The sequence below is a fragment of the Alosa sapidissima genome, chromosome 23 (assembly GCF_018492685.1).
Source record: "Alosa sapidissima isolate fAloSap1 chromosome 23, fAloSap1.pri, whole genome shotgun sequence".
NCBI classification, from domain to species: Eukaryota; Metazoa; Chordata; class Actinopteri; order Clupeiformes; family Clupeidae; genus Alosa; species Alosa sapidissima.
The window spans coordinates 23,029,401-23,043,026 of record NC_055979.1 but is presented as its reverse complement, the minus strand read 5'-3'; the positions used below and the strand labels follow the sequence as shown (position 1 = coordinate 23,043,026).

General features: G+C 41.2%; 1 protein-coding gene across 1 annotated transcript; it reads right to left on the bottom strand.

Annotated features, from left to right (window-relative positions):
• Window positions 1–215: 215 nt before the first annotated feature.
• On the bottom strand, window positions 216–13,404 carry abcb6a (ATP-binding cassette, sub-family B (MDR/TAP), member 6a). Its single transcript, XM_042080966.1, has 20 exons — window positions 13,215–13,404; window positions 11,782–12,350; window positions 10,207–10,344; window positions 9,352–9,541; window positions 8,325–8,417; window positions 7,376–7,568; window positions 6,712–6,833; window positions 6,381–6,490; window positions 6,136–6,201; window positions 5,698–5,823; window positions 5,436–5,512; window positions 5,287–5,350; window positions 5,096–5,181; window positions 4,806–4,863; window positions 3,631–3,735; window positions 3,349–3,523; window positions 2,970–3,082; window positions 2,375–2,469; window positions 1,935–2,003; window positions 216–1,516 (listed from the first exon to the last, which is right to left on the bottom strand). Exons 2-20 carry the CDS (start codon window positions 12,298–12,300, stop codon window positions 1,354–1,356), a joined length of 2,562 nt encoding a protein of 853 aa, XP_041936900.1. The 5' UTR covers window positions 12,301–12,350; window positions 13,215–13,404; the 3' UTR covers window positions 216–1,353.
• Window positions 13,405–13,626: the final 222 nt, after the last annotated feature.

The following is a 13,626-nucleotide window of genomic DNA, read 5'->3' as shown; positions in this document are numbered from 1 at the left end:
AGTTTGAAACTGGAACAGGAGCAGATCACTCATTATTACAGTAGCAAGCCTGATGCACTGTCCATCAGAACCCAAAAGTGCCTCACATGCACAGAGGTTCTCAATTCCTCAAGTTTCCCCAACAGACCTGATTTTTTTTTTTATATATATATATATATATATATATATATATATATATATATATATATATATATAAATAAATAAAAAAAAATATGAACATTTCTAGAGAACTTTAAAACAGAATAACACATACTATCCCTTGTAAGGCTATGACAGCAAAAGGACATAGATTTTCTTTGATGTCACAGTCATTTACAAATTACACACCACCTTATAACCTGACCATGTAAAGCCAGACAGGCGCCTAGATAAGAACAGATCACCAATGTAATTTGTATCAGTATTATTGTTTAAGTCTCAACATGTTGACACTGATATATAAACTAGCAAAATGAATGCTTTCTAAGATGTTACGGAAGGTTTAAGTGTCAATCCAAATTTTCATTTCTCAGTGAGATGTCTGGCTTGTCTCAAATTATCAATGCACTGGCCATGTGTCCATGACAACCCTGCTGGTTTGTCCATATGATCAACAAACTACCCTTTGTTACTTGTAGTGTTAAGCCCCAATCCTCAAGCTCACATGTTTCTGATACTTGGCTATTGATAGTGCTTTATGTCAGTGTCTGTATTTTTTGAAAGGACAGTCAATATGGACAAAAAACTTCCCAAACTTAACTAATAAAAAGCAATACTTTTCATATTTCTCACAAACACAACCATCGTGGTTTATCAGGTTTGGAGTTTTTCTTAAAAGATCTTTGTAGAATAAAATGACAAAAGGATATTAAAATATATACATTCAGTATGTCTAACTGACCTCGTAGGCTCAACAAGTTCTATTGCTTACATAAATAAGAGTGTGTCGCTGTTTATAACGGTGTAAATTAGATGAAAAGGTGCGTGTGTCAGCATAACTTTTCAACACTTACTTACGGTCAATACATTTCAATGTAATCACTACAATGACAGGGGGCACTGAGCCTACAGGTAACCTAAAAGCAGAACATACATATGGTTGTGTATGAGACCAAAAAATAAAAAGGTGCAATATTATATATATAGTAATGCTACACCTTACAAATCTCAATTAGCTGATGTTCAAAAATGAAACTCATAGTAAAAATGTGTTCAGTGCCTTCATGTTTTTGTGCCCCAAACGGCCTTTAAATAAGTTGAATAAAGTCAAAAGCCCTGTCACTGATTTGCAACTGTACAGATTCAGTTTCTGCCTGTGCCCCATGTACAGTTTCTCTGTAGCCAAACCAAATGCCATGGCAAGCAGCACTGTGCTTAGTGGCCATGGTGATGGCCCCCAGTGGCTGATGGGGGCTGTAGTTTTTCTGATGCCCTGTCCTTGGCCTCTGAGTCAGAAGCAGAGTCCAAGTCATGTGCCTGCTGCTGCTTCATCCACATGTCAGAATATAGACCACCCTTCGCCAACAGCTCCTCATGCCTGCCAAGCAAAAGGGCATAAGACACACACACACACAGGGTTGGCGGTTGGACTCCACACATCAATCACTGACACACTGAGCCCTATTTGATGGGCAAAGTCTAAAGTCTAACTAAAGCCATTTCCAGGCAAAATCAGTTTGCTTATTTAATTCCATGAGTAAGAACTTAAGAGCAAACTGAAATCATGGGTAAGAACTCAAATATTGATGAGTTAATTCAATGCTCCCACATGCAAAACGATATAGGTATAGTTCATGCATTAGAACTTTGCTTGTTGAGAGACTTGTTTGAGACACTGTTCCCGCCTTTTAAATTAGGGCTCACAATTTATGCCCCAATTCGAAAAAAACTTGTAGGCTGTGTGAAATGTCAATAAAAACAGAATGCGATGATTTGCATATGAGAAGTCTATTTACCTTCCTCGCTCAGCGATTTGTCCTTCACTCAAAACCAAAATCTGGTCAGCTCCAATGATGGTGGACAATCTACAACACACGACATTAGATGCAAATTACCCTCAGAGATAAGTACAGTACTTCATTATTTTTATTCTGAAATCGACAGCTGATGTCATGTAGCATCTTCGGTAACACTTTACTTGAAAGTATCTACATAAGAGTGACATTACACTGTCATGACACCTGAACCCTGACCCCAACCCAACCCTCTAACCCTAACCCTAACTTGTCATGACAAAAACCAAATGACACTTAATGACAGAAACGTTATGTCAAATGTTTATGACTTGTTTATAATGTTTATGACACGTTCATGACAGTGTCATGTCAATCTTATGGAGATACTGTACCTTCAAGTAGAGTGTCTTCTGTTTCACAACACAGAAATAATGGCTTACCTGTGTGCCACCACAATGGTGGTCCGGTTTGCGCACACTTTGGCCAGCGAGGCCTGAATGTTACGCTCTGTTTGCGTATCCAGAGCAGACGTGGCCTAAGCACACAGAATAGGAGTCAATTTTCCACACACGGACAGATGAGATTAAAGTAATAAATTATCTGACGAATAGCAGATTCGCAATACATTTTAGCTAACAAGAAGGCTAGGAAGTGTGAAGTGTTTGATAGACCACATTTCCGTCTATTGTACCTACCCTTTCCGTAAAAAACGTACATTTGTTTAAAAACTTGTAAATTTGTTCACTCATTGTCAATTTGTTTAAAAACTTGTAAATGTGTTCACTCATTGTAAATTTGTTTAAAACTTGTAAATTTGTTTAAAAAAATTTAAATTTGCTTAAATCATTGTACATTTGTTAAAAAACTTGTAAATCTGTTTAAAAACTTGTAAATTTGTTTTTAATCTTGTAAATAATTCATTTACCATTGTTATTTTTTTGCCCTTCCAGGCCACCGTAGATTACACATTACAAAATGAAATGACATTTTCCATGATAGACGTAGAAGTGGTGCCCCAAGCAGGACGCCAGTTACCTCATCCAGAAGAATGATCTGGGGGGCTTTGAGGATGGTTCGGGCAATGGCCACTCTCTGTTTCTCCCCACCGCTGAGCTTCAGTCCCCTCTCTCCCACTGGCGTCTCATATCCTGTTGAGAGAAAAATAGATCACACAAAATAATCAACAACACTACACAGAACACTACACGGAAGTCAGGCTGCTTCTGTGGTAAATATGAAAATGGTAGATAGCAATAAGAACATACTACAACTTGACAAATGAACAGATAATTCCCATAGTTCTTACATGGCAAAGAAAGTGTCTTTGCTACTTCTTAGCACCTTAATGCTAAATCTAAATTGGAAAATGACAGAACAAATTTAAGACGTCCCCGCAAAAAAAGTGATTTCTCACCTTCCGGGAAGGCCAGGATTTTGTCATGAATGTCTGCAGCCATGGCTGCCTCCTCCACTTCCTGGTCACTGGCAGAAATGCGTCCGTAGCGGATGTTGTCTCGGATGTTGTCGTTGAACAAGACGGTGTCCTGTGGCACCACTCCAATATGGGCACGCAACGAAGTCTGTTTCACCTGCACCGTGACAAAACACACACACACACACACACACACAATTAGAAAAATAAATAGGTCCCGATCCAAAAAATAAAAACAACATGTTCATCTCCAGTCCTTCCCACCTTGCAGATATCCTGGCCGTCGATCCGGATGCAACCCCCATGGACATCATAGAACCGGAAGAGCAGGCGAATGATGGTGCTCTTTCCAGAACCAGACTGACCAACCTGTTGTCAAATCAGACAGAGGGTTACAGAGGTCAAAGTATGCATTGGTACATCCATAAAGTGAGCAAGGGAGAGGTACACTGAAAAAACTGCTAATCTTACCAAGTGTTATCAATCTTATATACAGTACTGAGATAACAAATCTAGATCAAATCAAAACTCTAGTTGGTATTGTTTTTTGTATATAGAGACTTACCTGGCGCTTTCAAACTCTTATTAAATGAAGTCAAAATGATCTTATGAGAAAGCACTAGGTATGTCTCTTTATATTAAAAACAATGCCAGAGTTTTGATCTTAATCTATAAATCTATCTATAAAGCAAGAAGCGTCTGTGTGTCCTAATGTCTGTGGCACGCATATCTCGCTGACCGTTTGTCAGACTGGACTCTCGAGAAGAACACATAGCAGTATTTCCACCCTGAGTAGCTGCTAAACTCATCTCATCGGTAAGTCTATTCAATTTTTGAATAATATTCAAATAGTTTTCATTGATCAATGTTCAATGTGTATATGTGCTGGATGGTGTGCGCACCTGTAAGTGTTTTATGGAGTAGCAGAAGTGTAGTGGACTGCATTAGCATGGTAAACGGAGATTTAGCATGCTAGGAGATTTAGCTTATTCACATGTTGCATTACTATGTAATTCAGGGATGTCTTTCAGGTTGCTTAGCGTAATGCCCGTATTCATTTGATATGAGATACTTACATGCAATATTGCTTGGCATAATGCCCATACTCATTTGATATGAGATACTTACATGCTATATAGTATATCATCAATTGGGTTCATGTTAATGTAGTTTTGGTGCAGCATACTGCACATTCTCACAATTAGCATGGTAAGCCAAGATTTAAGCCCTTTCTTCCGCATCCGTTTCATGCATTGAAAACAGTAAAAACAAAACGTTTACATACTTCCTACGGCCATTGCACTAGTAAGATTAATAACACTTAATAAGCAGTAGATGCCAATTGACAGAACAAACTGCTAATTGTACAGTTTGTGTAACTGTCAATTGGCAGTGCCTGTCAGATGCCGTTTTCTATCTGTTCTTTCCGTCAGACTCACCAGAGCAACTGTCTGGCCTGGCAGCACAGTGAAGGAGACGTCCTTCAGGATCTCCTTTCTGTTGAGGAGAGAATGGGATGAACAAGATGAGTGATGAAACAGTGACACCCAGTGGACAAACCACACCATTGTCTGCCTATTGACTAGTTGCACGAAACGCTCTCTTGGTGAGCTTGTTCGCTGTTGTTTGAACCTGCCGCTATTTTGAATGAAACACCTGGCTCCACAGGAAACAAACGAGCCCACCGAGAGCCTTTCGTCAATTCAGTGGGCCTACACCGTGAACTCACCCATCCACGTAGCTGAAGTGCACATTCTCAAACTCTACTTTCCCCAGCTTGAACAAGAGATTTCCTGCGTTTACATCATCCACCACCTACAAAGTTGGAACGACAGATCAAACATCTTCACAAATGAAACCGTTCAAGAACAAAGAGAGTTGACATTTTATGAAGGTCACCAGCAATTCTACTTGACGTACCTCCTGCTCCTCGGTGAAAAGTTTGAACATGCTCTCCATGTCAATGAAGGAGTTCTGGATCATTCTAGAAGAAATTAAAAATGATGCTTACTTTGGAATGTCAGAACCAAAACACATTTGGAGTGTTGTTCATAGGAAACGCGGCTCACCTATAGTAGGTTCCAAACCAGTTGAGGGGTGTGTAGAGCTGGACGATGTAAGTGCCGAAGAGAACGTAATCTCCAACCTGTGGAAAGAAAAATAATGCTACAGATAAACAGAGATTAACACACACACACACCTTAGGTGAACATACAAAACACTCTTGGTCATTGTGGTTTAATAGACTACACATTTTCATAAAATCTCTTTGTTGCTATTCACTCAGGTCTGATGGTTGCGACACCCCAAACCCCTCTCCCACACCCGCACCTGAAACTTGCCCTCGGTGACAAAGTATGCGCAGAGGAGAGACCCTGCCAGCAGTCCGGAGCCAATTATAAGGTTCTGGGTCTGGTTCAGGAACGCCAGCGAGGCCTGGGTCTTCCATTCAGACACCTGAGGGAACAGTACAGGAATCAGGAGATGGAAGTGCGCCAATACACCCATCTTCAGCAGCAAGAAAAAGCCATTGTTCAAGGACAACAAACATATCATGAAGCTGGGACTTTGAATCAGCCATAACTTTTAGATAAGAGACTGATAACAAGCCTGGCCCGAGTTGCTAGATTTACATTCCTCAGTGTAAATCAGATGAATTTCTGTATTATATTTATTTGTACAATGTGATTCAATACAGCAGTTGTCTTGAATATTTTTGCCCTCATACTGTATATATCAAAAACAGAATATATGCATGCTGTTGATTACCTGATACTTAAGTATTGCATCCTCAAATCGATTCACCTCATAACTCTCTGCATTGTAGTATTTCACCTGTACATGACAAGCAAAGGCAAAATAAAATGCATTATCACCACTACCATCATCACTTCAACTACTTGTGAAAATGTCATGCTCAGAACTTTCAGATTCTTAACGAATGACAGAACTGGTAATACTAGTAATAACGGAGACAATTTGAATGAAGCAGAGGCTTAGAAAGCTGTCTGTACCGTCTCAAAGTTAAGCAGCGAATCCACTGCTTTTGACTTGGCATTGTTGTCCTGGATGTTCATGTCTCGCCGATACTTGGTCCTCCACTCTGTGATGATGATGGTGAGAGCTATGGGGAGGTAGGTGTGTGTTTGTAGGATGGGGGGGGGGGGGGTAGCAGATTTAGTAATTCATACAAATACACTGCTATCATTTTATGATTCAGACCATGGCATTATAGTAGGAGCACTGAAAAGTATGCATCATATTTCACAAATTTCAAGTTCCACCACAGGAAAATGCCCTGATATCAGCACTTTACCCCAAATGCTACTTGATATGATTACTTACTGAGGTAGAGGAACATGCAGACGAAGACGATGAGCCCGAACCAAGCATTGAAGTAGGTGATAAAGTAGATGATGGCGATGACAATGTCAGCAATGGTGGGAAAGATGCTGAAGACTATGTAGCTGATGTGGAGAAATAAAAAAAAAAAATTAGTATTGCACTGGACCATGTAGAAATAAAATAGTAATCACAAAAATTAGAAAAATATTCCACCAAATTCACCAGGTGTTAGAACAATTACATCTACCATCAATTTATGAAGTTGATGGAAGATATAGCGCTCACTTTATTAAAACAGTGACAACACAAAGTAGGTAGTGGTATATTTTAGCAGGGTGTTGGCTCCATGAAAATAAATCCAGCGATATTGGTATGATCGGCACCAGCTTAGCTATATGGGAGCACCATACACCTAGACTTTAGGTTGCTTGACTTTATTTCCCAGCTCTCATTTCTAAATCAAATAATTAAATGTACTTAGATCAAGAGCAGGCAGAGGAGTTATACAAATAACAGATGTAGCAGTTCCTCAGTAATCAGGAGCACGTAGCCAAACCATTCCAACAGATTTTGAGAAATAGCTGATCTGATAACATCTCCCCCTGGTGTGAAGATGAGAATGGATGTAGAGAGAGAATGGGGGTGGGGTGTTTGCTGTGCGCACCTGAGCAGGCTGTTGATGGAGGAGGTACCACGGTCGATGCTGCGCAGCACGTCGCCGGTGCGGCGGCCCAGGTGCCAGCGCAGCGAGAGGGAGTGCAGGTGACCGAACAGACGCACCTGCACCTGCCGGTTGGTGTACTGCTGCACACGAATCCACAGGAAGGAGCGCATGTTGCTCACGAAGCCAGACGCCCCTGACAGAGAGAGAGAGAGAGAGAGAGAGAGAGAGAGAAAGAAAGAGGGAGACAGAGAGAGAGAGAGATGACAGGAGTGGTGAGAGCTCAGCCAAATCAAATGAAATCATTTACCAACCAAACTACAGATTACAAAATAGGGATGTAGCATTAATCAAATTAATCAACTAATCAGCAATTATGACTTATTTTGCTCCATTCCATTTCCAACAATGCTCTCATTTTGTCTTGAGTTATAAATCCAACACACCCCTTTGCTTTACAGTGGTAACTGTTGAATGCATTATCGTTTTTGCATGTATTTTTATTTGATTTATATTTAAAATTGAATAGTGAATACACAGTAATTTCCCCCCTAAAAAGTTTAGAAAATGGATGATGTTTCCAAAATCAATGAGTTTTGGCATAATTGAGCAGTCCTATTATAAAATCAAATACTATTGCAGTCCCATCATAAAATCAAATACTATTGCAGTCCTATCATACAATCAAATACTATTGCAGTCCCATCATAAAATCAAATACTATTGCAGTCCTATTATAAAATCAAATACTATTGCAGTCCTATCATAAAATCAAATACTATTGCAGTCCTATTATAAAATCAAATACTATTGCAGTCCTATCATACAATCAAATACTATTGCAGTCCTATTATAAAATCAAATACTATTGCAGTTCCAGCATAAAATCAAATACTATTGCAGTTCTAGCATAAAATCAAATGGCACTGAAATAAATAACCAGTGTGTATACCTGCTCCTCCACCCTGCAAGAACTTCAGGAAAACATACACACAGACTGTGGTGGCTAGGGACTTCCAACTGCTCTGACTGGTCAAGTCATTCACTGCAAGAGAGAAAGACAAAAGGAGAGAGCAAGAGTTAGGAAGTTTACATTTCTAGTCTTGTTAACCTTGATTTACAATCAGGGGTCCGTTTCCAAAAAAGCACAGTTGCTATGATAGCAACTACCTTGGTAGAGTCACTGCCAAATGTGAATCCGTAGATTTGAGTTACGCATGCAAAAACACTTAAGCTTCAAGTTGTCACACATCACATTTTTCATTTTGGAGCATTTTTTTGGAGCATTTTTTGCTAGCTCTTACTAAAATGTGACCGAAATACGACCGAATATCAACACCGCATTTCTGTGTCGTTTACGTTACATCAAATACGGTCGACTCACATTTGGCAGTGACGCTACCACGGAAGATGCATCGTAGTTATCAGCTTTTGGGAAACGGACTCCAGGACAATTGATACATGGTGCTCACAACAAAAACTAGTTTGCATTTATATCGTGCTTCATCAAGACACTTTACAGAGAAGGGGGAACCTCACTAACCACCACTAATGTGTAGCATCCAGCTGTATCTAGAAAACTGTTGAGACATACTGTACCGGTAAGTGGGTTCTTGAGATAACCACCAACACATCAATACGTAACCTCCTGCATTCCTATGCACATTTGCTTCAGAGGCATTTACATTAGATAGTTGCTCTGCACCATGTCTGTTAAAACCATCTGTTAAAACCATAGACACAAACACCCCTGAAGTTTACATTAATTTATGCGACCACCATCCCACTTGTATTCTTGTTCCAAGTGACCGTTCCATGTACCACTCGCTCTCACAAATACAAACACCCCTGAAGTGCACAACCCCCAAAGTTTATGTTCACTTATGACCTCCTGCCCATCCCCAACACCCAACACACTAATATTGTTGTTCCTTATAAACACAGACAACTGACCCGTCAGATGCACCACTCGCTCTCACCTATGTTTTTGTAGCAGATGGGCACGAAGACGTTGATGACGCGCTCGGTGGCCAGCAGGCCCAGACAGAGCAGCACCAGCAGCTGCAGGAATATGCTGCCCCGCGGCCACATGTAGGGCACCAGAAGGCGCACCTTCTCCTTGAAGCCGCTCCACGTGGACTGGTTCTCCGCCTGGTTGCCCAGCAGAGACTGTAAGGGGGTGAGGGGGAAGGATAGGAAAGGGGAATGAACACTCTACTGCAACACTTCAAGGAGGCACATTGTATAAGTATAAGTATAAGTATATATACTCTTTTGATCCCGTGAGAGAAATTTGGTCTCTGCATTTATCCCAATCCGTGAATTAGTGAAACACACTCCGCACACAGTGAGGTGAAGCACACACTAATCGCGGCGCAGTGAGCTGCCTGCAACAACAACGGCGCTTGAGGAGCAGTGAGGGTTTAGGTGCCTTGCTCAAGGACACTTCAGCCTTTCCTACTGGTCGGGGTTCGAACCGGCAACCCTCCGGTTATAAGTCCGAAGCACTAACCAGTAGGCCACGGCACATTCACATTCTGTATATACATATATACAGACATATACACATTCTGTATGCATTTCATGTTGTTTTCATCTTGATAAATCTTGCTCCAAATATCGGAATACTACAGGACAGGTTGGATGAGGGACCCTTCATGCCAAGAAGTCCAAAGACGGAACTCAAGTGCTAAAATGTATTCTGGCATGCCACACTTCTTACGCAGCAAAGGTTGAAGGCCATTTATACTGATTTGTATTTACACACACACGCACACACACACACGCACACACACACGCACACACACACGCACACAGGGTTCAGGCATCCATACCTGTCCATGTTCAACATCCCGCTCATCCTCATTGATGAGGAGCATATATGGTCTCCTTGGCAATCCTGGAGCCTTGAGGCCCAAGACAAAAAGAGCTCCAGATCCAGCATAGCGAATCAGCCAGAGTGCAAACTCCACCTGCACACGCACGCACACACACACACACACACACACACACACACAGTATTTTTTTATATTATTTCACAGCCGGATACTCATATGTAACTTTTCTTGAATACACAAACCCATTTGGCATTTCTTTCATTTATTTAGTTGATTTTTTTTTCAATTATCCTTACACACAGTTTGCAAATGAGAACCATATCCTCAATATCAGCAGCAGGGTACTGAGCAAATATTACTGAATTAAATTATGTCATGTTGGAGGGCAAATGAATTTTGCAACCACTGCAAGTGTTCAAGTTTAAGTTCAAATTTACCATAAAACAAAGCCATCATCATGATAAACACATTCAACCCAAATGTGTATGATATATGATATTTTAAATAAAACTGCCCATCTTCACAGGGCGCTAATTTGAATGATAAGCGAAGTGCAAAGTACTAAGTTTAACAAAAGTTAGGTTAATTACCAGGCACAATTTGATAATTTAACAATATGAGCACGCCTTGAAGTGCAAATATTGATGAGTCAGCTCAACACTCCCACACGTCACACAATAGCCATAATTCATGCACGAGAACTTTTTGTGCCCACAGTCTTAATTCATGACACTTCATTTTTTTTCTCGAGGCCGTGCTGAGTCCCTTGCTGCGTCACTATGACAGTGTAGCAAGGGGTGGGGCTTGGACCTTTGAGGCCTGACATGATTCGTGGTCATGTCACTTGGGACAGTGATAAACATACAATGACTCGGCAAAAAAAGAAGCAATAACGTGCTTCTGCTGAGTTCACATGACGAGTCAGAATTATTCTGCTGGTTACGGTTTTACTGTTCTCCCATAAACTCAGTAAACAAACATTTTAAAAACCTAAACAGTAAGCAAAAAAAGAAGAGAAAACTGTCACCCGTATGAAATGCTGAATAATGAGTGATAAAGCAAATTATGCTTCACCAAAGGGTGAGGTAGCTCTCATACACAGTTACCAGAAACAGTTATTTGTTCTAATAACAGAAATTAGCCTATTACTCATATGAAAGGAACTTGGGGCTGGTCTGGGTTATTCATTAACAGTGACAGAGCTATATTTGAGTGTCAACAACATAATTACGATCACAAAGTAAAGCACTGCGCACCAGGCAATCCCTCATATCTTTATAACTTCCATGTTTACACTAATTCCAGACCATGAAAACTTTTCATTGAGTTGTCCCAGCGCATGCATCGATCCTCCCACAAACTCATTAAACTGATTAAGGTGAAGAATGAATTGACAATTGTTTCACTTTTTTTTTGTTAAGTGGTAACTTCAATACTATGGTCTCTACCTACAATACCCTCATTTTCGCTTTCACTATCTCCAACTAACTCAATGACAGTAAATGATTTCATTTGATTTGGCTCGCTCTCTCTCTCTCTCACTCACACACACACACACACTTGATCACTGACCTGGTGTTTCTCTCCATCCAGCCCCCACCACCAGTAGGGACTGGCCCAGGATATGAAGGCAAGGTTCTCCGAGGCGAACGCCACTGCCCAGTACATGAGCAGCACCGTGCTGTGGCCTCTGGTCCGGTCTCTGACCAGCACCCTCCTTCTCTCCAGCCTCAGCAAGGCGATGGCCCAGGCCCAGCCCAGTATCGAGAGGCAGCCGTACAGCACCACGTACCCAGGGACCTCCTCCGTTCCCTGGGCCACCTGGTACACCATCCCCCCCAGAGCCTGGAGGAGCAGTAGCACTGACAGCCAGAGCTGAGCCCCATAAAGGCGTGAGCGGGGAACGAACTTGGGCTCCATGTCTGTACCATAGCGCTGGTAGCAGACGCAGTGGAAGGTGCCAAAGAAAAAGGAGAGTGTGAGGAGCACAGAAGGGACCAAGGTGAAGTAGAAGCAAGGCGATAAGCCTCCCTCCACCCATGTCTGTGCAATGGAGGCTTCTGCCCCGCAATAGCTCTTCATAACCACCATGGTGGGTGGGAATAAAGGCTCAAAGTGAAGGAGAGAGAAGAGGCTTTAACCTGTTGTAAGACAGAACGTAGAGTATAATTAGAATGACGTGTTGCTTATTTAATGTAAAATATGTTAGGCTAACTGTGAAAATCAACAGAATAATACTATTTAAAATAAACGGTTGTCAAGATAAGTGAGTTTTCACAGATATATCAGGTCACTCCCCTACAACTAGAGTAAACACGGTCTTCGTCAACTATGATAGTTGAACTATCGCAACAACAATACAGTATGACAGGTTATGTACTGTAGGCTACTATGTATGTTGTCAGCAAAACCTGCTGCACGTTTAGGTAGCAACGTTTTATAACTGTTACCCTGTTATTTATCATCTCAACAGAGTTACGGACCCATCCAACTATCTTCACCCAAAGTTCGTCTAGTCACGCTGGCACATTTGCTGTATAATCTCTAACGGAATCTTTAACAACTAGACAGCTCTGTAGAATCTCTAACAGCTAGACAACTAAATGAAGGGAAAGGACGAGCACCCACATTTGAGAAGATATTAATAGGACACCGACCACGGTTCTCACACTGATTGCAGATGAAAACCAGTGTTGATACCGCATAGTAAACGATAGTAAACTAGCTAGATTGTTAGCAAGTTAGTTATGTGAACTAACTATTGAGATAACTGAATTGTATCATGTTATCGTCACAGACTAGTCATGTTTCAGTAATGTGACGTTACACATAGTACATGTTGGCACTGTTGAGGCTAGCTATGTGTGTAACAACACATGAACTGTTTACTTACTCTTGGGGCTAACGAATGAGAAAACTCTAAAAATCCTAAACACACCCCGGCGAAATGGTAATATTAGCTACTGAGCTAAGATTAGGCTACGCCACCACCACACCACACTCACCTTCCAGAGACACTAGCTAAAGGACGGCGTTGCTACAAGTTCCTTCCAGCAGAGCAGTTGTTTCATACAAGCATTTTAAATTCTTGGCTGGTAGTCATCTCGAGTCCATTACCAAATCCTTCCTCTGCCCTTGAAGGAGTAGCCTACAGCCTACTTGAGTGGCACAAAGCATGGAGGCATGAATCGGCAACACTTCCTTACACAACACTGTAAGAATGTTTCAAGGTCCTAGTGCCGTCTGCTCCCTAACTTTTCATAACCACCCTGCGTTATAGACTGACTGAACTACATTCTCGACTCTGAAGTCGTTTAGGCCATGATTAGGCTAGTCTAAAATGTATATTATTTGATTCGATCAGGTTTTTGTTTATTTATCAAGAGGCATGTCAATGTACAGAACAGTGGACATAAT